Source organism: Protobothrops mucrosquamatus, unplaced genomic scaffold, assembly GCF_001527695.2.
Source record: "Protobothrops mucrosquamatus isolate PMUCROS unplaced genomic scaffold, P.Mucros_1.0 scaffold21, whole genome shotgun sequence".
NCBI lineage: Eukaryota > Metazoa > Chordata > Lepidosauria > Squamata > Viperidae > Protobothrops > Protobothrops mucrosquamatus.
In genome coordinates this window covers 2,018,564-2,045,632 of record NW_015386406.1, presented here as the reverse complement: position 1 = coordinate 2,045,632, position 27,069 = coordinate 2,018,564, and the positions used below count along the sequence as shown (strand labels likewise).

Here is a 27,069-nt window from a genome sequence, read left to right as displayed (position 1 = left end):
AAGTGAATTAAATTACAGTCATGCTTACTGGCTTGGTCAAAATAGTGTGTGCCCCTTCCCCTCCCCCAGCTCATTTAGTTTGAATTACCTGTAACCTTAGAGCAAGGCAGCTTTCATCCATTATCAAAAGTTTAATGGGCAGATCATAGCAAAAGTTAAACACAAACCAATGGGTCTGGTGGAATTGCTGTGCAGTTTTTCCCTGCATCAACCTGCCAAGTATTGGAGAAAATACTCTTAAAAGGAGAATTTACTCTTAAAATGTAGAGCAAAATTATCTGCTGACACTGTCTAAAGCTGCAAGTGCTATATCCAAATCAACTTTTAGGTGGACCCATAGAGAATTTATTTGAAAGGCCCTATTCAGTGTAAGAGCTGCTGTAAGTATACATACTGCCTAATTGAATTACAGGAAAACACACTACCTACTCTGAGTTAGAATTTTTAATTAGAATTTTTAATTTTTTAATTCATTCTTCCTGTGCAAGAATGAATCCCAGAATTTCTCAATACCGGTAGTCCTTGGTTAATGGCCACAACCAAGACCAGAATTTCCTAAATTGCTAAACAAAACGATTCCATTGCTAAGTGAATTGAACCTGGTTTTATGATCTTTTTAGCCATGGTTGTTAAGCGAATCATTGAAGTACAGCGAATTATGCAGTCGTTAAGTGAATCCAGCTGCTCCCAGGACTGTTTGTCAGAAGTTATCTGGGAAGGTTTCATGTGATGATCATATAACTTCAGGACACTGCAACTGTTATGAATACATGCTGGTCCAAGCACCTGAATTTTGATTACATGACCATGGGGGGAAGGGGATGATGCACTGGTTGTGAGTCACTCCCCCCCATCTTTGAACAGTTGCTGAATGGTTGTAAGTTGAGGACTATTGATACACCAGTTCAAGAGAAATGTAAATAACCTGAACAAGTGCAGCTGTCTAATATTATTGTTATAATAATGAGATCATGTTTCATATTGATTCCTTTTCGGATAACCCACTTTGTGTCCTCTAAACCCTTTGTTCAACCTACATTTGCAGTAAACTGATATCATATCTTTACTGCTCTATCAGCCATTATTCTGGAGGGGAGTTCAAGATCTCTTCTGGAGATGATCAATTCCACTATTTTATTTGGGGAAGAAAATAGCTATTTCTGCCCTATTCTGCTTTATTAAACTCTTATATGTATATTAAGGCATCAGTGTAGCCAGCCTGCTTTGCCTCATTTATATTATCCAGAAAATATTGAGGAATCTTAAAATGGGTTTATGTTACTTACCAGTTTCCCTGTATTTTTCCACTGCAGTCACTTTTACCTGTCAGCCTTTTTCGTCCACCCTGCTTCAGTTTCCTTATAGATGATTATTTGTCTTCCTGACTGCTAATGTATTATGAGACAAACCGTTTAATACAGAGGACAAAAAAAATGTAACAAGTAGTATAGTCCAAATTCACTGCATTCGCTTAGTGGCAGAGTGGGTTTATGCAATTGTGGCTAACTTAGTCAGTTATGGCTTATGTGTTATGTGAGCACTGCCTAAATTCCCAAAGGATTTGCGGCCTTCATGAGAAGCCCACCAGACATCAGCATTACACTTTAAAACTTAGGCTTTGTAAGTATTGTCTTGCTACATGCAAACAGTAAAATGTAATTCAGAAGAGGGGTTACTGCCTGTTGTAAAATACCAGTTCATGAATATGTAATATTGTAATAAAGATATTTGAAGCACATTTCAGAGTGTATTTCAGCATGCAATAGGTAGTTGGAGAGATTAAGGCTGATTCTCAGTATATTTAATATGACTATGAAACCTTCAGATTCAAAGGGAGAAAAATGTTTCAGAGAACCTATGGATGCACACATCATTCTAAGTCAGGGGTGTCAAACTTGCAATGTCACGTGACATGTTGCGACGACGTATTGCAAATTTTTTAACATTGCCAGCAGTGGGGTGGGCGTGGTTTCGCTATGATGCATCCAGCCCGCAGTTTGACACCCCTGTTCTAAGTCCTTTAACCAAATCATTTAAGACATTGACTATCCCCAGCTTTTCTCAGACTCTATAAATATTCCTCCACATTTTCCTGCAGCTTTCTCTATTGAAAGTTCCTACAAGGATCTGCCAAAGAGGGACTGATCACGTACCCACAATTCAAATCCCTTTGCAGCTCCATTGGGATGTTTAGGCTGATTATGTGGCATAGGATGAAGATAGAAATGCTCCTATTTAAATGCAAATAATGACTAATGAGAAAAGATGCTACTGCTTTAAAACACCTGGGAACACAAGCATGTACTACTTAATTTAATCCAACCAAAGTCTTGCCTCTCTAACTTCACAAGCTCTAGTTGAGATGGTTACTGATGGAAGATTCTGCTAGTATACATGGGGCTGGGTGGTTTGCAGCATGAAACCATGCTTGGATTAGGGGTGTGAATAGAGAAACAAAATCTTTAATTAAATCTTTCAGGCCGGGCCTTGTTTCTCTTGACTCTTTCTTTAGCCTAAGTCAGGGGTAGGCAACCTTGGCTCTTTTATGACTCGTGGACTTCAACTCCCAGAATTCCTGAGCCAGCATGGCTGGCTCAGGAATTCTGGGAGTTGAAGTCCACGAGTCATAAAAGAGCCAAGGTTGCCTACCCCTGTCCTAAGCCAAATCATGTAGCCTTCAGAGGAAAAGGAGGCAGTTAATTGGGCAGAGAAAGTATTTTCAGAAAAAGAATCTTTGAGATGTTTATGCATTAGAAAGAAGATTTACTAATTGTCTTTATAGCTTAACCATGGTTTGTTGAAGTATTATCTGAGTTTATGCAAGTGTTAAGTCCGTGAACCATAGCTGTCAAAGCACAGTATGTTGAAGACATTAGATACTTTATTGTCAATAACTTATCATTCTGTGTCAATGTAATTTGCTTATTAACTTATCTACTTGAAATAATATCTGGGGATAAACAGTTACTGGATTGATACTTCTACTATACATTTCAAAATTTCTTGGAAAATGGAAGAATGGAGAGGTAGGCTGACAGCAGTCCCTCCTCAGCAGTATATTCAGTAGCTTGGCAGGTTTGGTCTAAAAAATGAATGTTTATATATGAGCGTTCCCCCTGCCCATTTTTCTGAATGAGATCCTGCAGATATCACTCTTGCTATTTCCATGCAATCAGCTTAATAGTAAAGATGCCATATCGAGTGAGGAGAGGGATTGGCAAGACAGGATGTTTAAAAAAAAATCAAGAGGGTGACGGCAACCTTGAAATTGAAGCTATTTCCTTATTTATTTATTTATTTGTTATTTATTTATTTATATCCCACCTTTATTATTTTTACAAATAATTCAAGGTGGCTAATATATCCAACGTACCTTCCAGTTTTGGTTTTCCCCACAACTACATCCCTGTGAGGTAAGTTGGACTAAGAGAGAATGGATGGTCCAAAGTCACCCATATGACTTTCATGGCTAAGGTGGGACTAGAACTCACAGTCTCCCAGTGTCTAGCCTGGTGCCTTAATCACCAGACCAGACCAGTTCCCAACACAGTGAGACTTCACAGAGCAAGGGTGTGTGTGTGTGTGTGTGTATGTGTGTGCACGTGTGTGTGTGCACGTGCGTGTGTGAAAGATTTTTTTTTCCTTTGGAATAAGGGCCTTATGTAGAGCTTCCTGCAACCCAAAGCAGATAAATCAGTGGTTCTCAACCTATGGGTCGCGACCCCATTTGGGGTCGATCGACCATTTCACGGGGGTCGCCAAGCAAGGCTGTCCACCATTTTTTCCCCTTTTCCGGCAGGTGCCTTACCTCCCTTGGGCTGGGCCAGCTGGTGGTCGGCCTGCTCCGTCTCTGCTGCTTGCCAGCTACACCTCAGCCAGCGCAGGGGGTGGAACCACGCATGCGTGACGCTCCCGGGCAGGGAAAGTCCTCGACTTACGACCGGTTGGGTAGTCCTTGACTTACGACCGGTTTAGTCCTCGACTTACGACCGGTTGGGGGTCGCGGCATTAAAAAGGTTGAGAACCACTGAGATAAATAAAGAGCTCAAGGCAGAACTCTCTGCCAATGTTGCCAGAGCTGAGGGCAGAAGAAAAAGAAATGGAAAATCATTGGGTTGTGGCTTCCCCATAAGCTGTATTACTTATTCCCCTTCCTCAAGACGTGCATGTAACCATTTGAAAGTTATTTTCTTTTGGTCATGACATAGCTACACTGTATGATCATTGGGGGGGGCAACAAAGAGGTAGGTTCTATGTCACTCTTTGCTGCTATCTAGTGATTGTCCAGAATTTCACAGCCCATATATTACTCCAACAGATCAGGATGGCTGAAAGACTAGGACTCATCACATACCTTCATTAACTTCAGCAGAGAGCAAGCAGTCCAGGCATGTGTGGGACTGAATGTAGAGCGCCAATATCTTAAGAATAAGCAAGAGCTGGGATCCTACAACACATAATCCTCTTGTTTAGTTTGATTAGGAAGATGGTACAAACCCAGCTATAATGCTTTGAAAACCATTTTCCATGGCACTATAAATTCTGCCAACTGTAGTTTGTTCCATAAAGCATGGTCAGGCAAAAACTGGATGCCTGGATTCAACCAGAGAAGCACATGTTTTACTTCTATGCCCTTTTTTTCACTGACGCTGTATGGCTTTATAAAATACAGCCTGTTTTGAATGATTGTTGGGAAGCGATTGCAGTAAACTGGGAATTAGCCCAATTCTTCAGTCTATCTTTTGTCTCTATGGATGAACCAGATTTCTAGTTCAGGATTATTCTCTATGAACTGGAGAATAACAGTTTTGCTGCCCAGGCGAAAGAGCAAATGATGATTCTTCCCCAGACAAGGTGCTTTGCACCCAAGGCCAATAGAGCTATTTGAACACCAGTAGAAGAAAACTCACAATGTGATTCCCTCCATTCTCCACTCCTTACAAGTAATGATTATTCACTGACTTCCGGTTTTGTATACCAGCTGCCCCTAAGGCCACTGCCCACTGCAGCCTCTTAACCTACTGTTAGGGCTGGCCCTGCTTGACTCACACTAGAGTGACTTTACAGCAATTCCAGTACTGTCACCAGAATAGCAATGAATTGCCCAGCCAGCTGAGAAGTTCAGCCCTGATTTCATTCTAATCTCATTGGTATATGGATGTTTAATCCCCACATCTCAGTGGGATGTTTCATGCAGTCTTTAGCTTAGAAAAGCACTCCTTGTGCTTCAGACCCATTTAGTGCCAGTTCTGCCCTATTAAGGGCCTGCAGAACTTGGCCTGGAATGACTGCAGACATTTTATTTCCTGGATCTACACAGTTGGTTCTAATGAATTGATAAGTCAGAATCATTAAGCATTCGCTCGTTTGGAGAGAGCCATGCCAGCATGGAAAAGCTGGATGAGGGCTGCTGCATTACAAAAATCATAGAGCAGCAGTAGGGAGGTGCACAGTTAAGCAATTTGTAGCTATGTTAAGCTTTCACTCAATCTCTCCCTTTTGTGGGCTCCCACCCTTCCCTTTTTTGGACTAATTTCTGTTGGCATAGCAATAAGGAAACTTTGTAGTTACATGGAATGTTTTTTTTTTTTTGCCAGATCAATGTAACTGGAAAGCCTGCAGAGTTCTGTCCAAACCTACATAAGTGGGCAACATAAAAACATTCCTTCCTTCTTTCCACACCCCTCCGAGTTTCAGAACGCACCGGATCTCTTTGCAGCTAGATCTTATTTATTCACAAGTCCTCAATCGAAGTTCTGCAGGACTTCGTTGGTGAGAAAGTTCGCCTATTTCTTTATTTCAGCGTTGCAAAGTCTAAGGGACAGGTGCTTTTATCACAGACGGAATAATGTCAGGAATAATGTCACTGCGGAACTGAGGTTGAACCTGAACGGTAGCTTGATGACCTTTTAGAAAAGAAAGCTAATAAATTATTTGCTTGCCCTGGTCGGTGAGTAAATGTTATCTTTGTCAAACCACTTCAAAAATACCACCTCTAGTAGGATATTGTATCTTTCATTTCAGCTAGCCCTAAAAAAACTATTTGTCAGTTACATCTTTACAAAGAAATCATCAAAGGTTTTTTTTATTGTTCCCTCCTTTTTTTTCTTACAGGTGATTTGGAGGTGGCTGATTATGTCCAAATATCATGATATTTGACCATAATTTGGTTTTACTGTCTGCAATTCCAGCTTTGGTAGAACTGGAGCAGATCCCTCGGCCACTTCGGGGGAAGTTTTGACTTTGCTTCATTCCTACTACAGACTGTCAGTTGTAACACACAACTTCTTGGTGTGAAAGATTGCCAAGTGCTAAATCTGGGAAATCAAAATGGCAAAAGTAGCATGGCTCTTTTAAAAAGAAGTGCGTTTATTTCCTACAACTCATGTTAAATTTATCTATACTTTTGAATAGAACGCCTTGAGGTTAGGGGGAAGAGATTGGTGTATGTGTGTGTGTGTGTGCGCGCGCGCGCGCGGGTGCATGTGTGTGAGACTCTAGTTGCCATGGCTGTAGTTGATCCAGTGTTTTTTTTTAATTGCTCAAAATGACTAGGAGGAGGAGAAGAATCCATCTTGCCCACCTCCGTCCTCGAATAAAAATAGTTGACTGCTAAGTTGCTACTCTCGAGTAGAACTGGGTGGAGAGCAACCAAAGGCTCCGGTGCACTGAAGCTTCCAGGGTCCATGTTGCACAGCCAGCCCTCGGGTCAGCGAAGAAGTGCTTTGCCACATGCTTGGCTAGCACACGCGGCTAGCACACAAATCTGGGTTTGGGCAAATATACGCTCAACAGATGAGAGGCAAGTGAAGCGGCCAGGAACCGACTCCAGCTCTCAAAAACTGCCAAACGAGGCATAAAGCCGCATTGTCAAAATCATCTGGAAAACAGGTTTCCCCATTGAAGTCGCTCAGTGTTAATTACAGCGATCTGGAAGCCTCTGAATTTAAACGCCTGGAAGCGGCTTTCCCTGCGCTCCCCCCGCCTGCCCGCCCCCTAATTTTCCCGGGGTAAATGGACAGGGCGCGCTGTGCCCCGGCTGGCGACGGGGTGGGGGGGCTAGTTGGTTAGTTCGCGTCCGGCTTCTTCGCCCTGCTACATGCCTAGACACCCGTAATTCGTGCCCACGGAAGGCTCGCCCAGGATGGCGGCTTATTTTCTTGTAAAGAAAACGCAGGTCTCCCTTTCTTTTTGCCTTGCAAAATGATTCTCATTATGTATGCTACATTGAGCGATCTAATTTCTTCGTGATAGTCAGCTAATTGCTCTGGCAGGTAATTAGGAGAGGTTTTACAACGCGAAAAGGGGCTTCCTCTTTTTTTCTGGTTTTCCCCTCCCCCCCCTCTTTCCCTTTAATTTTTTCGTATTTTACAATACCCTTTTGGATTATTAGATGGCCCCGTAAATTATATCTACAAAGGGGCGGTAAGATGGGGATGATGGTTATGGCGGAGGGGAAGTCTTTTCAATAAGTTTTTCTGGTGCCATCCAGCTTGCTCTGGCTCTCCCTCTCTTTTAATGGACTTTTTTTTTTCTTGGTTTAGCTTTTTCCTGGCCTCGAATTATTCTAAAGCACGCGATCTGAAGCCCATTTTGTTCGTGCTCAGTGGTCCAGAATAACTTGCCCATAATGGGCCAGGTTTGAAGCGAGCTTCCTAAGCGATGGCAATCTCTACGGAGCATGTGGGAAAAGAATGGCTTAAACGGGGACATCTGTTCGGCGCTGCTCACCCCCCCACCTCCACTTCTTAGCAGGCCAGGCTACGGGAGTAACCGACCGCCACTTCCCCCACTCAAGTATACATGCAGAGTCACGGTTCACAAGTTGTTTTCAGGTGGGCGAAAGGGGAAAAAAAAAAAAGCTGAGTTCCAATGCAAGGGGGGAAGTAGGTAAGTATTGTATTAGGGCAAAGGGTCAGTCCTACAACTTTTAGAAAGAGAAGAGGAGTGGGTACCTGGCCAAATATGTAGATATTTTATATAGTCGCCCATCCATGTATAGTGAATGCATTCAAAAGAGCATTTCTGTTTGAGCTTCCTAGCACTGGGACAAAAATACGAGCATGGAGCCCGCCACTTCTGAGTCTCCTAAGAGAGCCCTGTAAGAAAGATGTATTACCCACGCCTCGGGTAATATTTCATTTGCTCCGGCTCACAGTTCAGAGCTGTTTGACAGCCTCCGGGTGCTATGATGTGGATGGAGGCTGGTGCTGTCTGGGTTAGAGAAACTGAATTGTATACCGCAGGCCAGATCCGGAGGAAAAGCTCAGCTGCTCCAAGAAAAGCCGTGCCCTCGGGGCCATCTTGGAAGAAGATTGTGAACTTGGGTTTATTTAGATGGGAGAGCGTCGCATTGATCTCCGTAGGACTCCGGTAGAGTGCGCGGCGCCGAATATTGTATTTGCTGCGCACCATTAGGCGACGGCTGGTGGGAGAATGTTTGCACTCCCTCCTCCTATTTTGTTATATATTTTAGTCCCCCCTCTGCCCCGTCTTTCGATGCTTGTGAAAGTATTCCCCAATACACAGGCGTTTAAACAACCCCAGCAACAGCTCCAGCGCGCCACCGTTCAACTCCGAGACCCTTTTAAATTATTGGTAATTAAACGCTATTCCCAAAGTAACATTCATCTTCAAGTAAGCAGGATTGCAACTGTCAACCGTCTGGAGGAGATATGCGGTAATCTGGGAGCCTGACCTCCAGGAAGAGAGGGGGCGAGGGGCGACAGGGGAGAGAAAAAAAATCAATATTGCTGAGGAGACGGATTTGTCGCTTTTAAACTCTCCGGCGAGAAACGGAAGTATGAAAAGAACAGGAGTTAAAGAGGAGGGGGGGGCGAGAAAGGAGAAACCGGACTTTTCTTCGGGGATGGGGGTGGGCGTAAGGAAACGCTAGGCGATTTATTGAGATAGCCCTTTCTCCGCCCTGAGGGCCTAAATGGCGATGGCGAAAGTGGGTCGTTTCTCTCACTTGTTGCTACTTGAAAACCCCCCCCCCCCAGATGTGTGGCGGACTTCATCTCTTCTTCCCTCTTCCCGCCATCGCCGCCGCCGAAGGGGGATCCTATTCCAATCCCCTTTCGCGTAGGGAAAGGCTTCCTGGAATGGAGGGGGAGGCAACAGCAGCTCTTCCTCGGTTCCCCCAGGATCTCGGCGACGTCTGGGAGTCTCGGGTCTGAAAACAAGCGAGGGAAACCGGTGTGGGACAGCCATGGCCGACAGGTTTCCCCCGTATAATTAGGGACACCAACCTAGCCGGTGGCTGGTCTGTCAAGCCCCAAAGCGACGTTTGGAGGAAGCCATTTCAGCGGGGGGGGGGCGCGGGGGGGAGGATAACCAGATATTCCGAGGTCGTCAGCTCCTCTTCGAGTGACCTTCTGGTCTCAACCACACCCCTCCTGCGAAATACACGCAGGACTGGGAAGAAAGAGGGACGCCCCTGGGAAAAGTTCAAGATGGTAACGAAAAGATCCCACGCGTGGACAAGGCAGTCGAGGGTGGTGAAAGAAGGGACTCCGATTCACCTGCAGGAAAGAAACGCTTTCATTTTTTTCCTCCCACGGTAATATAGGTGCGCGTTTGGACGCAGAAGCCTGAATACCCGAAACCTTCTTCCCCCCCCCCCAATAAAGTGTTGCTTAAAGCACCGCAGCCGTTTAACCAAGTTAGCTAGTTGAATACTGAAAGGCCAGCCAAGGGAACAATGAAAACGGGCAGCGGAGATAATAATGGAGCAAAGGCTTTTCGATCCCCGAAACGTTAATCACTTCCCTTCCTGCACGCTACCTCAGTCTCCCACTGGGTTCTGTGGGAAAGAGTTTAAGCAAGAGCTTCACATGCGCTGGTTGGAATCAAGGGGCTTAAAATTATTTGAATACTGGCATATTTTTCTTTAGCAATGACAAAGGAAAAATAATACTGAGGCAGATTGCCTTTAGTTGGGAAACTAAGTTATTGTTCAGTCTTTCTGTGGGTTTCCTTGGCATCTTTCCTTAGACAATTCCCAGGTGAAATTAAAAAAAAAACTTAGGCAGAAGCAAAAGGTTAATAAGAGTGGGAGTGAGAAGATGGTGTGTGTTTGTGTGTGTGTGTGTTTGTGTTTTTGTGTGTGTGTTTAAAGGAAAGCAGATTCTGATTATTCAGATGTATAATGACAACTTTGGCTAGAGATTCAGACCCAGTTATCTTCCCGCTCTTTCATGCTTTCATGCAGCTCCCTTAGTATCTTTATTTCTTGAGGTGGGATGTTGGTCATGTTATCAATAAAATTTGTTCTAAGGCCTGGTTAGTATTTGGGAAGTTCCAGAACACTGGTGAGTCGAAAGACACCCCAGAAGGCCACTGCAGACCTTTTCCACACCTCCTCAGGTTCAATTCGACTGTATTCCCTTTCCCCAAGAATCCCAGCCAGAAGAGCTGGGATTTTCTTAGTTCTTATTTCAGCATTTAAACGCCTCTGTCCACATCAGATCAGGCTGCCCGGGCCTGGTTATCTGAGGCAACCGCCTATCTACAATAGTTTCTGTCCACCCAGTAAGATTGGCAGAGTCAGCTGTGTCCCATGTCACCCGAATCTAGCAATGTCACCCAGGAAGAGCAGCTTCTCCGTGCTTTCCTTCTGAAACAGCATCCCCTGAAGGTCTGTAAGGCTCCTATCCTGCGGTTGCTCCAGAAGCTTTGCTTCTAGGCCTGAGGTTAGAATGGCCGTGGAGTCTCTGGGGTCTTTTTTTCTGATGGGGAATGAATTTTCCCTAGTTTTTGTTTGTTTGTTTAATGCCATACTGGGAATTGGGCAGCCTCTAAATCCAATAAAAGGCATAACTTCATGTTCCAACAAATAAGACCCACGTTTGGTTGGCTCCGCAAACTAATCAATAACCGGAGGGATGGTGGTTGTTGGGTGTATTGACAAATTATGCACATGGGGGACCCCTGCACGCAGGTCTTCCTGAATGAAGAATCGCTTGTTCCCAGGGGGAGCGCCTTGGAATAGGACCAATTCTTCTCCTTCCTCCAAGTTGCAGAAGAGACGCTGGCTCCTCTAGTATCGGGATTCGGCTCCTGAGAATCGGCCAACAAGAGCCGCTTCGTCTCGCTTGGACAAACCGAAAGGTCGGCAAAGCTGCCGCGTCCTTTTTCAGGCCTTGAGCGAAAAGCTAGTTTGTTTTCTGGCACCTCCGGGATCGGTGGGCGCGCGCCCAGGGGGGGGGGGAAGTGCGCGCTCAGCTGGGAACCCACGACTCCTGTTTTCTCCCTGTCCCCCGCTCTTCCCCCCCCCAGCACACGTTCGGCTCATCGGGCGGATGAAATTCCTAATGGCTCCCGGAGCCACTAGGGTCTTCGGTGGGCAGACTTGTGCAAGTTGTTCCCGGTATGTAAATTAGGTCCCCAAAGCTGTTGTCCAAATCGAAGAAACAGAGAAATTAATCTGGGAGACTATCCATCATAGACTGTAATAAAGGGAGCGACATGGATGAGACAGATGATATGATTAAGGAGCTGTGGTCGTTTTAATTAACTTTTCGCTGTCCTGTAATGATCAAACTGGTCAACAGACCCGGTCAATAAGCATGTTAATATCAAACAAATAAAACCAGGGATGATTAAAAACCTCCCGGTTTATTAAATTTGAAATTCAAATGAAATTTATGTGCAGATGCAGACGGAATGCTAATGGCCCGTCACTTTCCGCCAAAGCAGCGGATGCTACAGGTTTGCAAGAAAACGTGCGGACCTCTCTCTGCCAAGCAGCGAAAGGAATTGGTGCGCTTATTATCTCCATGAATTTGGAGGCGAAAGGTTTTTTTTCTCCCTCGAGGTCCCAGTCCTCAGAAATTCCTATCTCCCCCTCTCCCCAGCCCCCACCCCTAAAGAACCGGGGCTGTCTGAGGACTGTACCCAGCCGGGACAGACCGCAGGTTTTAGACCTAGAGGAAGGGGCATGGCAGGGGAAATCTGCTAGTGGACGCGCATCCTGCGCGCACACACCCTCCGCGCACAAAGTTGCATTCTTCCCCCTTTCCCTCTCTTCTGAGACACCGCAAGCAACGCAGCTACACCGAGGCTTTGTTTCTCTTTCTTTCCCTTGTTTACTCTCTGGTTAAGCACAGGGAGTGCAGTTCTTCCGCGGAAGATATTTTCTAAGTTGTGAAAATTTCTAATTTGGGTAGGCGCTGCTTTTTTAGTAGTGAAGTTGAAAGAAAAGAAAATAGGAGTAGTCTGTGGAAATAAGCATTTTTGAAGTCTTCTGAAAACATATAATAACTGGGGAGATTTTGAAATGAGTAACTGAGAAGAAAAGGAGGAAAGCGTTTTCTTTTTTTTTTTTTCCCCTTAAACGAATTTGATCTAATTAATGGTCCTTGTTTGCAGGGATCTCTTTGGAACAGGCAGCACCCAGCTGTCTTTCCCCGGTTTGGAGAGAGGCATTGACCCCATTGATTCCCGCCCCACTCCTAAATCTGCAGGTCTAAATCTGCCCTTCTGGTGCAGCGGAAAAGGCAACAGATCCCGGGTCTCAACAGACACTTCTCCGTCCGGACTCCCCCTTAAAGCACTCCCTCGCTCTTTTTCACCCACGTTCCCAACCCCATCCCCATCCCCTTTCTGTGGGTGCTTGGTGGGGGGAGGGTCAAGGAGTAGTATTGATTCCATTTAAATCCGAAATTTAAACAAGTGTGCATTAGGTCTTTAAAATGAATATCATTACAGAAGGAGACCAAAGGCACGAAGTTAATTCTTTTTATTTGTTAAACGCCGCTCCCTCCCTCCCTCCACCCGTTCCTCCTCCTGGGCTGGCCTGTCCCGCCTTCTCAACAGGCTCAAGTCACTCAGAGCAGCTCAGCGAGAGGAGCGCCGCATTCATGGTTAACCGTCAGCCTTCAGAGAAAGACAGCAGTTCATTAATTTACTTCGCTCCTTACTCCCAAGTATGATCATGCCTCTTACCCCGTAATCAATAGCTATGATGCGCAGTCAATAGCTACAAAGCATTAAAAGCTCCCCCACCTCCGTATAAAAAAGGGGGGGGGGAGAAGCCCAGAATTGGCTATAGGGGTGAGGTATCTCAGCTCGGGATACCTCACTTCTATATCTATCTGGTTTCTCCTAAAAGTTTGGAGTAGGGGAAAAACTCGGGCTACAATCATATTGCAAGCAAGGGAATGGGGCGCTCTCTACATTAACGTTAATCCTAATAAAACTAAACCCTTCTCATCTGAAAATAATACGGGGAACAAAATTTCCGGGTACATTCTCCTAACGAAAGGTCCTCTTCTGGTTAAAGCAAATGGGTTGCACTTTAGTGGTGATGGTTGTGGCGATGACCATCATCATAATAAATAAGGATGCTTTGGTGGAAGTCTAAAATCCCTCCATTTAACACCTGGGTCAAGCGATTTCACTCCACTGAAAACGGAGCTATTCCGATTTGAATAAAAAAGAAAGAGGGGGGGGGGGAATCTGAAATACATAGTGCGGAATCCCAACCCCAAACTTTTTATTGTCCAAAACAAAAGAAAGATGCCGTTCTGAGTGCTTAAAATCCGGTTGAAATAATCAGGAATGCACCAGGAAATTGGAGTCTAAAATATTCACATGTATATATCCACATACACAGCTTCATCTTTTTCCAGGAAATAAAAAAGGGAAGGAAGGAAGGAAGGGAGTGAAGGGAAGGAAGGAAGGGAGGGAAGGAAGGAAGGAAGGAAGGAAGGAAGGAAGGAAGGAAGGAAGGAAGGAAGGAAGGAAGGAAGGAAGGAAGGAAGGGAGACCCATTGACTGTAAAGTGGCCTGATCCGGGATAATTCTTTCCTACCGCCCTTTCACACGACTAGACTCCTTGGTGTTACAAAAGGGCTGGTTGAGTGGGTGGTCAGATTGGAGAAGGGCAGGTTCCCCCTTTCAGAAAAGCGGGGCTTTCCCAGTCATCCAAACGATTGCTGCGGAGACCTGGGGTGTGTGTGGGGGGGGGGGAAGGCGGGAAGGGACCGCAGACTAAAAGAGACAGGCGTCGAAACTACAGTCGCAGCTCGCCAAAGCGAGCGCGCCCGCTCTCACATGCACGCGAAGTCTCATGCAGAGGGGCGCGTTTCTTCTTTCCGTCTGTGGGGCCGAGTAGCTGAGCAACCTTCCGCGAAACGGGAGCTTGCAAAACGGAAGGAAGGAAGGAAGGAAGGAAGGAACGGGCAGGCGGAGCGCGCGCGGCGAGGAACGCCGCAGCTCCTTGCGGTCCCCCTGCATGCCAGCTTTCGCCAGGCGCCCGCCTTTTCGCCAGCCCGCTCCGTGCGCTGTGCAGCAGGCCCTGGAAGGAGCGGGCGGCGGCGGCGGCGCTGATGACCTCACGCGGCAACGCAGCGGAGCGGCCGACGGCGCCGCAGATTGGCTGGCGCGGCCTCAGCGGCACTTCAAAGCGAGAGAGGGAGCTACAATCGTGGTGGAATGGGCGGAACTGATCATTGTATTGCACACCTCTAAAAAAAAAAAAAAAACACTGCCTCTGATTTATCAATATAAAAAAGATCCTCTGAGAGGAGGAGGGCACTTTTTGGGATGGCAACTTCACTTCTAGGGGTGAGTCCGAGGGTGTGTTTTCCCCCCTCTTCTGCCCCCCCCTCCCCGCTTTGCTGTTTTAATTGGGTCCTTTTTATTGGCGGTCGCGGAGCAGGGTTAAGGCAGCCCCTCTCTTGACCGGGGGGCTATTGAGGGTTTCAGTTTTGCTTTTTCTCTTGACTCAGGCGAGTTTCGGAGAAAAGAAAGGAGGAGAGGGGGAAGGGGAGGGGGGGGAAAGGGCAGCCACTTTTTTCAACCCCCTTGACAGCGTGCAGGAAAAGGTTTTAAGGGCATTAGCCCTTAACAACCTCCAGAGCTCGGGCTGAGCTATTCCTGTATCCCCGGAGAACTGGTCTCTCTGTTGTCGACGCGGACTGGGAAAAACAGCTGCCTCGCTTGATCTTTTTTTTTTCTCCCTGTGAGATCTTTTAAAAAAAAAATTGCAGCAGCTTGTTGCTGTTGTTGATCCCCCCCCTTCCTTTTTAAAATTTCTCTGAGCCCGACATTTCCTGCAGGTATGTTGATTATCTCTGTTTCCTTGAGGTATGAATATAAAAGTTTGCGGGGGGGGGGGGAAGAGAGAGAGAATGCTACGAGTGAACTCGGAAACTAAAGGGACCTTAAAAAAAACAACTTTAATCTGCGGCTACAGCCAGTTTTAATTGCTAGATGGGAATGGCTGAAGATTAAATGCACTAACGCTCTTTGGTGCTTTCGGGAAGAGAAAGAAGGAATCATTCATATGCTGTAGAAACCCAGCACCTATGAATTGGGGCTTAGTCAGAACCGAAGCTTTTCAGTTTTCAGATTTTCCTCTTGAGTCTGGGTTTCTGGATGGGACTGAGATTAAGTTCTCGAGCTCTTTGGCCGGACTCCGGGCTGCGAGCCAATCTCAACCAAAGAAACCAGTGAGCTTTCCTAAAAGACGCCTTTCCGGGGCTTGTGAGGAGAGGTCGGGGGAGGGGGTGTCATTTCTTCTCACGGAATCAAGAGGAGGGGTAAAGGACCGCAAAGGTTCCTCGCCTTAGCCCCCATTTCCCCGTCCGCAGGCGAGGCTACCGGGCGCGGATCCTGCTCTGGGCGGGCTTCAGCGGGCATCTTTGCTGGCGGAAGATGACGGGCGCTGTCCCGGACTTCTCTCTCCGTTTTCTGCAGGAAGAACCGCGTCTCGGCTCCACTCCACTGGCCATGCTCGCCGCCACCTGCAACAAGATCGGCAGCCCCAGCCCCTCGCCGTCGGTCCTGTCCGACAGCACCTCATCCTTCGGCAAAGGCTTCCACCCGTGGAAACGTTCCTCATCTTCGGGCAGCTGCAACGTGGTAGGCTCCAGTCTGGGTGGTGTCGGAGTCTCGGCCTCGACCCGTAACGGTTCCTCAGCTCACGCCGCGGCCGCGGCAGCGGCAGCAGCTGCGGCGGCGGCCCTGGTCTCGGACTCTTTCAGCTGCGCCGGCTCGCCTGGATCCAGCGCCTTCTCGCTCACTTCGAGCGGCGCGGCGGCCGGCTCGCCCTTCGCCAACGACTACTCCGTATTCCAGGCGCCCGGGCCGGCGGGTGGCGGCAGCGGCGGCGGCGGCGGCGGCGGGGCAGCTCCAGACACAACCGCCGCTCATCAGCCGGTCTTCATCTCCAAGGTGCACACCTCGGTGGAGGGCCTGCAAGGCATCTACCCGCGCGTGGGCATGGCGCACCCCTACGAATCCTGGTTCAAGCCCTCGCACCCGAGCGACGCTGGCGCCTCCAGCTGGTGGGACGTGGGCGCCGGCTGGCTGGACGTGCAGAATCCCAACGGCGTCCACCCGGCCGCTGCCGCGGCCAGCGGTCTCCAAGCGGGTTCCTTGCACTCGCCACTGGGCGCCTACAACTCGGATTACTCTGGCCTGGCGGGCCACTCGGCCTTTAGCAGCAGCGCCGCTTCGTCGCATCTCCTCAGCCCCGCCGGGCAGCATCTCATGGACGGATTTAAGCCGGTGCTGCCGGGCTCCTACCCGGACGCGGCTCCCTCACCCCTGACGTCCGGAGCTGGCGCCTCCATGCTGGGAGCCGGACCCTCCGCGCCACTAGGCGGCTCCCCGCGCTCGTCGGCCCGGCGCTACTCGGGCCGCGCCACTTGTGACTGCCCCAATTGCCAGGAGGCGGAGCGGTTGGGCCCGGCGGGTGCCAGCCTGAGGCGCAAGGGCTTGCACAGCTGCCACATCCCCGGCTGTGGCAAAGTCTACGGCAAGACGTCGCACCTCAAGGCGCACCTGCGCTGGCACACAGGCGAGCGGCCCTTCGTCTGCAACTGGCTCTTCTGCGGCAAGCGCTTCACGCGCTCGGACGAGCTGCAGCGCCACCTGCGCACGCACACGGGCGAGAAGCGCTTCGCCTGCCCGGTGTGCAACAAGCGCTTCATGCGCAGCGACCACCTAAGCAAGCACGTCAAGACTCACAGCGGCGGCGGCGGTGGCGGTGGAGGGAGCGGTAGTGGCGGTGGCTCGGGGGGCGGCAAGAAGGGAAGTGACACCGACAGCGAGCACAGCGCCCCCGGCAGCCCACCCTGCCACTCGCCGGAGTTGCTCCAGACCCCTGAACCGGGCCACCGGAATGGCCTGGAGTGAAAATCGCTCTGAGCGCGCCGGCGGAGTCCAGGCGGAGGAGGACCTGGCTTTGCTGTTCCCGGCTCTCGTCTCCCTCCTCCCCCCCCTCCTCGCCTTCTGTCTCTCCTTCTCCCTGTCTTGTTCGGATCCACCACGCTTTCAGCCCTCCCATTTCGTAGCCTCCCGCCCGCTGGGCCAAAGGGGATCTGGACGTCGAAGTATCGCGCTCCAGCCAACGCGGACTCGCAGCCAGATCCCTGCCCAGAAAAGGGACTTCTGTCGCCGAGCGGCTGCTCCAGAGACACCCGCGCCGGAGGGGAAGAGGTTTGGGGCGCTCCAAGCAATGGGAGGGCGGGGATCGGGCTCTCGGCAAGGACCAGAGCTTCTCTCAAGCGCCCTTGAGAGAGGGAGAGGCGGCTGTCCGGGGGAGTAGGGAAGAGGAGAGTAGGGAAGAGCCCAAGACCTCCCGCTGAAAGCACTTTGAATATTATGAGATGCTTTTTATTAATATTATTGTTTCAAAGAATTGCTCCAAACGTTTAAATTTCTATTCAGTTTTGCTCCGAAACTGCAGTGCTCACTCTCTTTCTCTGGAATGTTGCGACTAATGGGGTTACTCTGGAGGAAGTGGGTGAAACCTAAAAAGTGTGCGTGTGTGGAAGTGAGAGTGAATGTAGGCGTGATCCCGCCTTGGTAGATATTACAAAATAAACTGGGCTAGGCTTTTTCTTTCCGATGTCTTTTCTGTCTAGCACTTCCAAGTATTCTGTGCTTCAGCGAGTGGCTCAAAATAACTAAGATTCTGGTCTTAGTTGGAGGTTGTCCTTTATTTCGGTTTCTTCCCCCCCCCCCCAAAAAAAAAGTTCTAATAAAAACAGACCAGGAACTTTCAAGTAAACGAGTGCTTAAGATGCCATTGACTTGGGGGGGGGGGGGGGAGAAATCAGATTTAACAACCATTAAAGAAAAATCCCCTTGCTTTAACCAACTCAGCATGCAGCCATAGAGCCTTTACTCAGAAATCAGTAAGGTTGGGTTTCACAGACTTAAGTCCAAAATTATTTTCATAGACAATTTTTTAATAATTACCCTTCAAACCCATTTATTCAGAATTAAGGCAAACTGAATTAAGGTTCCAAAGTTAAACAGACAGTGAGGATTCTTTCTGAGTATCTCTAGGATTGCATAGTAAATTGCCTTAAAATACTATCTTTTGCATGCTTTCCTAGGGATAAATTCCACTCAGCATAAAGATATTTAATTTTTGGCTAACATTCATAAAGCTGCGCTGCACCCATTCTGGTCAATTAATCTATACCTTTAGAAGTCCAACTAGTTTTAAAAGTTTTGAACTGGGCTATTAATTTGAGTTTTCTGCTGTAATCAAGCATTGCTTAACTCATGATAAAAACTGACTCTTCAAAATACTTCCTGGAAAAAGTGTATCCAGTTGGTGCAGTTAATTATATAAACTTTATAATTGTTGTTGGAAGTTATGACCCAGTTAAAGTTTGTCCCATTGATTTCAATGAGATGTTAAAAAATATTTCTAATATTTTCTTTCTCAGTGAGATCAGTAAGACTCAAAATAGTTGACTGGTTAATACCCATAAGGGACTTCCAATCTTCCCTATTATTCTTTTAGAAGTTAGAGAAAAATAATGCAATTAAATTACTTCAATCTAGATAAGTTTCTTCCCCATTCTTAAAAAAATAAAGTACCAGCACATCTGCTTGATTTCCAGAGTCCCAGCATCCCTAATTATGTGATGCTTTGAAAACACCAAGGATACAATTTATTGTAATTTGTAGCATAATTTTTCTGACAGTAAGAAATATGAAAGCAACCTGCCTTTTCTGCAAGTCTATAGTTTGCTAAAAAAAAACAACAACCCAAAAAACAAAAAAAAAAACAAACACCCAGCCAACCAAACAAAAATACAAGGGGATAAAATCAAATATTAGTAAAATAGTTCTAAACCTAATGACTTGTACAACAGAAATTGTTGTAAAATACCTAACAATTTAATATAATTCCACCACTGTATTGGTGTGAGGCGCAGTTGTCCAGGGGACGATTTTGTATAGTATTTTTCTTGTATATTACTTCCAGTAAATATCTGAAAATATATCAAAGTACACTTGAGCTTTCTTTTTTTTTCTTTGAAAAAAAAAAATCATTTTTCCTTTTTTGTCACAAAATATTAAATCATTATTGTTGCAGTCTTAATTAACTGCATTTTTTTTTTTAAAAAATATGTCCTTTGAAGTGTACAGCAAATTGCACTTCAGAATATAGTTTTGCTTGAATATTAATTTAGTTAGGCATAAGACCGTAATTAAACAAACAAGATTGGATAAATGTTGAATGCCATTTCATTTAGTGGAGCATGTACTTTTTTTACATTTTTTGACAGTTCAGGTATAGTTTAAGTGAGAATCCTCCTATATTTCACAGTGGGCTCATCTAGACCCATATATTAAATAAACTGTCCAAGTGATGCAGACAAATAATGGTAATCTGCTTTTCCTGAAAATAAAGATGGTGAATGTTAATAACGCACTCCTAGTGTTACCCAAACATCACAATCCTATGCGTGTTTCCTTAGGAATCCTACTGTCTTCGGTGGGTCTTATTCCTAAATATGGATAGGATTGTCGTCTGCAAGTTTGCAAACTCTGCAAACAAATTGTCTCATTGTAATGTTGAAATAAGTTTGGATATTTCACATTGAAATGAAAAGAATGAAAGAAACAAAGGAAGAAAGAAAGAAAAAACTTTTCTCTGGAATACTTTAAAATTGCATTTTAAATGCATGAAATGTAATTGACTTTTATCTGTAAGATTTTAAATGGAATTAATAAACAGCACATAAAATATTTGTTGTTAGGGTTAGTTAATTTCTTTCTCAGGATAATAATGGAGTATCTTCAAGACATTGCAATTTGTTTTTCCGGGACTGGGATCCCTTTGGAAAACAGCGTTATTAGAGTCTGTACCCCCCCTCCCCCGCCGCGCAGTCTTCCTGGGCAAGTCTTTCTAGAAGTAATAGGTAAATGTATGCTCGGGAAAGAGCCTCTATTAAAGACAGCTGGATTTTCTTTGAGGTAAGAAGCTTTAGAAACTAATGCAACGAACATTGCTACCCCCCTCCCATTTCTGTTGTTTGTATGAATATTGCCAACAAACACTTTCACATTCAAATATTAGTTTGTTAATGATTTTCAGGAGACCAACTGGGACAGTTAAAGTTTGGAAATATTATTCAGTAGTTGGCTCGCTGTGTGCATGGAATGCTTATTTTTTATTATTTTACAAGTAGCTTGACTTATAACTTACTTCTTCTTACAGACAGTGAGTGAGTGAGGTACAAAACTGCTATTATCCTATGACGATTGAATCTATTAAATAAATTGATCCCTGTTATTAATCCTTAATGCCAGCAGGATAAGAACAAACACAGCCTTTGAAGCTTCTTTTCGGGTCAAGCAGTTTAGGGCCATAGATTTTTTTTTGGGGGGGGGGGAGAAATAGCCTAAGGTTGGAAAAAAAACCAAGTTAACTATTAAAGCAGGAATAGTTAGTTAGTCTCTCCTCAATAGATCCAAGCCTGAAGTTTGAAAGTTGTTGATTGTTCTGATCCCTGGCTGTTCGCCACCGTAAAAAGGAAATCCTGTTTGGTTGAAATGTAAAGAAAAGATCACAGAGTCGGTGGATTTTTTATATATATATATATGTTGCTGTCCGAATCCCGTCGCCACTTCCTCCGGGAGCGAATAGAGATCTGGGGAAAATAATAATAATAATAATAATGCAAACTTGAGCTTGGGGGAATTCTGGCGCCAAATAGTTCCCCTTGATTTCGTTCATCTCCGCGGTGCAATCCGGAGAGCTGCCCCTTTGCCCAGTGGTTTCGCGTGGCACACCTCCCTTTCCAACTGGGAGGCAAAAGTGAAAGTTAGGCTAGGCTGTATCTTAAATAATGGAAAAAGTAATCAGCAAGAGAGTCCTAATCTTGCCGTGGAGCTGAGAACTGCGAAATAGCCACAACTGTAAAAATATATCTGTTGTATGGCTGCTGCTGCTGTTGCTTTTTCCTGGATTTTGAGACCATATCACGGTCTTTGCAAGGCGCGCTTTGCAGTTCTTTCCTAACCTCCATCTCCTCCAAGCAAAGAAAAAGGCCGCCAGCATCACGGGCGCACTTGCCTGCAGTGCTGCCCCCGGCCACCTTTTTGCTTTGGCTTTGGCAAAGGCTGGACAACGCAAACAGCGGAAAGGGAGAGTTGAAACTAGAGGTCCGGCAGGCGAGGCAGCGCCAATCTCTCCTTTTTTCCTGCCTGGCAAGGTGGGCTTCAGGGTTGGGGGCGGGGATGGGTTTGGCTGCCCCACAGGAGGGTCCCGAGGTGATTCCGGGCTCCCGCCCCAGCTGAAAGCTGGAGCTGCTTTTGGCTTGATGCCCTGGCTATGCGCTGCGTATTCTGCGCTACTGAGTGGGAACTGCGGAGGTGAGGGAGATCGCGACCTTGGTGCAAAAAGAAAGAAAAAGAAAAAGAAAAAAAGCCTCTTTCTGCAGGCTCATGGGTGCTTTCAACCGTAATCTCTCCCAGCTAGGAAAAACTCAGCCGGGTTGTGGGATGAAGGCAGCGGGCGGGCGGGAAGGCGGAGGCAGTCCGCCTTAGCTATTTGCTCTTTGACTTTGTAAATAGATCTTCTGCAAAGCAGACTTGGGTGTCTTACTCCAAGTTTCAGTCAATGAGGAAGTGGGGCGGGGACAGAACCAATACTCGGGTTTAATACCTTAGGATCGCACTCTCTCCACTTAGGTATTAGCAGTTGGAATAGGATTAGCCAAACTGGATGTATTTGGGGCCAATGGGAAAAAAGAAGGAAGACTCGCATCCGGTATGCCCCGTTCCTTTGCTCAGTTACATAACCTCTGGAGAAAGTGCGTTTGATGCCTTCTACCACTTCAAACCCCACCGTTTGAAGTGGTAGGATGTGACCCTATTGACTATGGTGGAGCTAAGCATTGCTGCAGTCCTAATAGGCAGTCTTACGTGGCCAAATCTTCTTTAAAAGTGAGCTCCATTGAATCCTGTCCAAAGAAGACTGTATTAGGATCGCAACCCTGTAAACATGTGTACCTTACCTTTAACTCGAAGTAAACGCATTTAGGATCAGGCTCTAACGCTGACATCTAATTCGGAGCTTTGGAAGGGCTAATAAATAATATATTATACTGTATGCGGAGGTGCCTCTCTGAAAGAAAAGGAGGAAAAAAGACAATAATGGCTTAAACTGAGGTATGGAATAATCAACCACAGGTATCTTTCTGCCATGGTCGAGAACGCGTGCAAGGTGTCTCACGGACGGCGGTGGTTTAAGATTCTTCTCACTCTTGGTTGGGGGCAGCCTCATTTCTGAGCCTCCGAGATTTAAAGGCAAACTTCCTTGCTACTTGCATCTCTTTTGGAAAGGCATCTTGTTTGTCTTGTGGACGGGGAAAGTGTTGCATAACTTCGCTTGCTTTCTTTTTAGACCTAATACGCAATGGGTGCTGGGATCACACAGTAGGCCAGGCCAGATTAGACTAGGCTAAAATAGGGCTGGGCCGTTTGTGTTGTGGGAACCCAGTCAGCCACTATCCACGTCTACATGTACGAAGCCATCATCACGTCAAACTATAAAACAGCTAGAGCATATTCTGCAGACACTGCGGTTGTGTTTTGTTAATCCCGATTTAAGATTGAGCGTGTTTTGGTACCTGAGTTGCAGGGTCGATCACGGACAGAATTCAAATCCCTGCTCAGTTTGGAAAGGCAGGCCGAGATTTGGGTCAATCACTCAGTCGGACCAGCTTCAAAGGGTTGTCGAAGGATAAAGGGGGAGAAAAAGCGAGAGGGCGTTGCTTTGAACTGTTTGGAGGGATGGTGAGTTAAATTCACACAGAGTTATACTAATGATTTGATGCTGGACAGAAAGTTCCTTCCACGGGTGTCAGGAAAAGCAACAGTTTGAGGCTAATTTATAGTGTATTAATATGCATTCTAAATTCGGCGCTGGCACTTATTATCGATCTGGAAGAAAGATGCGCTCTAGAGCCACTCAACGACATCTTAAGAATAGTTTATCTATCCCTTGGTTGTGTAGCAGTTCTGACTATCCTGGGGTTTTGTTTTTGAAGAACTGCCTTTTTCCTTGAAGGACCGCCTTTTGAGCCAGGAATTCAGTGGCACGTCTAGACTGGGTGGCTGAGCTGCCGTCCCAAAATACCAAATACTAAAAATCATACTGATTTCCGGGCACTATTATCCCTATTAGGTCCTTAATGATTGCAACTTTCGAAGTGTGTGAGGGAAGAAGGTAGAAATCTCACCACCCCGAGACCATAAGATTTACTGTGACTTACTGGCTAGCAAATTCAATTACCATCCTGTAGGACATCTATAGCTCCCAAAATTTCAGTTCGGACCTAACACGGGAATTCCTACCGGAACCCGCGAGGGTAAAATGGCTGAAGTTTAAGTTAAATGCTGGGAACGACATAAACTCGCGGAGACTCGGGTCAGTCGCGCAGTCCCCGAAGCACGTGGGGATCTGTATCTGCGTGTGAGCTTTACTCTCTCCTGGGACAAAGCCTGAGGCGGCGCTTTGAGTTCCTCACGAAGTGATTGCGGGACATTTGTTTCCTGGGCTGGAGGGGAAGCGCCGTTTCCTGGGAAATCGCCCCTCCTCCCCCGATTTTACTTCTGCCCAGTCTAGACCAATTATATCCCGGATTAAGAGACCATCACCTGAGGAGAGCTGAGGGGGCCTCCTGTCCAGGTGACTATCCTTTCCTTCCTCTGAGCCTCATTGGGGAGAATAATGGCTTGAAAGAACCGGAGGAAATGGCTTGACCTCCGGCCGGCAAAGCCCAAGTCCGGAGGCAAGTTTAAGGCCAATCTCGAGAGGTACGGAGGTAGTTTTGGGTGAAAGTATAGGAAGGCGACCTCCATTTGACCGAGCATTCGATACTAGCACCCCCGCCGGCGTTTTCTAGTGTTTGTTTTGTGTGGCCACCGGTCTTAAAATAACTCCCCCCCCCCCCCGCTCGGCTTCCCTTTTGGGGCTCTGCCCGTGAGCTAAGTGACTTGGAGACTTGGCTCGCCTTTGCTGCGCGTAAGTGCGAAAGAGTCTTTAAGGAATCAAAGAAGGCACCTTACGCCTTACAGTCGGGTGGACGGGCTAGACAGAAAGGGGGTAATTGCGTGGTGGTTTCCAAAGCCGACTTTGGTGCTTGCGCGGATTTGGCAGCCTACTAGGTGCTGAAGTGCCTGAGAGCACAGCCAAGCGCGCCGACTTCGGGAGTGGAGAAACAGCGCCGCCTGCCGACTGAATTGAAGTTGCTCGGGCGTTGGCCGAAAGAAAAAGAAGCGCCGCGAGTCCCGCAACCGGCAGCGAGCTTTTTAAGTTGGCCAAAACTTTCCGCCAGTTTTGTTAGACGCAGGGTCGAGGCAGAAAGTATTGTTTTTCTTATTTTTTTAAATAAAAAAACACATTAAGGAAAGTAAAGGTGGAAAAGATTGAGGCTGAGTGATTAAAATGTTAACGTATATATATATATATATATGTAGCACTGTATTTTTCTTGCCCATTTTCTTGTGCTCCCTCGCTGATCTCACGATTGGCACTTTGTTTTTCTCTTTTGCTGTGCCCACCTCGGTTTCTGCCAGCCCAAATGCTACTAAGCGGATCTGAGGAAGCTGGCTACGTTTTCTCAGATCTCTTCCGCTCGTCTTTGGCTCCAATCTCCTTAGCTGCGGACCTTTAGCGGGACTCAGCCTTTCTTTCAGCTACATCAGATCTCACCGGAACAGAGTGAAGAAGAAATATTTTTCAGAATCGGTGGTTAAAGCAAAGGAATCAACAGAACTAAAAGAAGGAAGGAAGCACCGGGCAGAATGAGATCTCCTTCCGTGTTTTAAAAAGTTAACCCCAGAATTAAAGCAACTGAAACGGAGGGATTTGGTCTCCTCCGTGCTGAGGAACTTGCTTTAATTTCTTTACAAAGGAAACTTATTATAAACAAGAAAATATTTCTGTTGCATGTACAAGGACTTAAAGCGCTTAAGTGCTCTTACAAAAAGTCATGGCTTGATAGGTGTTTGGACAGGGAACTTCATGATATATATAAAAAATTATGCTATACTTAGACAATAATGATGATAATACAAGTACCTTTTCCTGGTAGCAGTAGAAAAACCAGGTCAAGCTAGAATGGCTAATGCTGGTATAGAGATGAATCCATACCTGTATAGCAGGCACAAGATAATCAATCACACCTTTGCCATTTTCAAGAGAGGCATGCTGATCCAACCTGACTCAAACCTCAGTAACAGAGATTCCCAAAAACAATTTTGACTACGTACATGGCACATTACATGGCACATTATCTACACAAATGAAGTTAATTTATTTTGGTTCAATTTTTATTGGTCCTTTTACACATAAATTCACATACAGTCTACTCTTCTCAACAGCAGTATTGGACAAAATGATCAGCTGGATCTGTGGAAACCTGCTTCAAATTCAACTTTAGCGATGGAAGTTCACTGGCTGACTCTAGGCCTGCTATTGCTATTGTCATATCCAGGATTGGCACTGGATTAGTGCCAAAATAAAAACAAGCCAGAAAAAGATGATTTCTGCTGTCTCCAGGACACCAACTATGCTTTCCAAGAAGACCCTACCAACAGCCAGTTTGCAATATCTTCATTGAAATAATCTTATTCTTATTTTTTAGAGAGGTAAAGACACATATTTTAGTGCAAGTCCCAAGCTAGAACTATTCAAGTGGATTAAAACTCCCTTTATTCACAACCAGCTATCTCAATAAATGTCATATTCCCTCCCTTCCCCACAATGAGAAGTGTAACTTGATCCTGGCACACTGGATCAAACATATAGGAATATATAAAGTGTCCTTGAACATTTTATGTAGGAAAACACATTGTAGAATGCACTAAGCCAAACAAAAATTGAACCAAAACAAATTAATTTCACTTGTGTAGATGATGTGCCATGTAACAGAATACACAGCCAAAATTGTGTTTTGGAATCTCTGTTACTGAGGTTTGAGTCAGGTTGGATCAGCATGCCTCTCCTGAAAATGGCAAAGGTATGATGTTTATTTCGTGTCTGCTATACAGGTATGGATTCACCTCTGTACCAACTCTTTCTCACCCGAGACTTACCATTCAATCACATCAGAAAACCTGGCCTCAATACAGTGCAGATTTATGTCAGCAACCTGTCTGATTTAATTTCCATGCGTAACATGAGAAGAATGCCTAGATATTGGATTCGCTTGAACTGATTGTCTGGTGTTTCAATGGCACTAAAAAAATATGCTTAAACCTGCCAGGATGCAAAGCAGATTTCTGCCAAATGAAAGTTTGGCTGCTTTTTAAGTGCATGTCTAAAGTTTTGTGGATAGCCATTTCTGCAAATTATATGTTACAGTACAGTCAACAGGATTCCTGATTCCTTCAGTACTTTTTGAAACTTTAAATACAAATGCCTACACAGAAATGAAAGTCTTGGTGCTTCAGTGAATTGAGAATGAAAAATTAGAAATCTAATGATCTAGCAATATTGTCCACAGTATCAATTCAGTAAGGGGAGACACTCCTATTTGTAATGTTTTCTTGGAGTTTTTCTTTAATTATCCTTTTTTTTACAGGTGTTTTATATTACACGGTATTGCTTAAAAATAAAGTTGTGTACTTCCAATTGCCCCTTTAATACAACATCTGGCAGAAATGTCTGTATCAATATTAAAAACTATTGAGTTCTACCTTCCCACTTTTTGAAATATGTCAGGGCACTCTGAGGATCCCATTAAAATCTATCTGTATTTCTAACAACATTGCAGACTTGGGTTTTGTTTTTGTTTT

The 27,069-nt window shown here is 46.0% G+C and overlaps 1 protein-coding gene across 1 annotated transcript; it reads left to right on the top strand.

Annotated features, from left to right (window-relative positions):
* Window positions 1-14,550: 14,550 nt before the first annotated feature.
* SP8 (Sp8 transcription factor) lies at window positions 14,551-17,148 on the top strand. The gene is made up of 2 exons (XM_015810814.1): window positions 14,551-14,571; window positions 15,706-17,148. Exons 1-2 carry the CDS (start codon window positions 14,551-14,553, stop codon window positions 17,146-17,148), a joined length of 1,464 nt encoding a protein of 487 aa, XP_015666300.1.
* The last annotated feature ends 9,921 nt before the right edge of the window (window positions 17,149-27,069 follow it).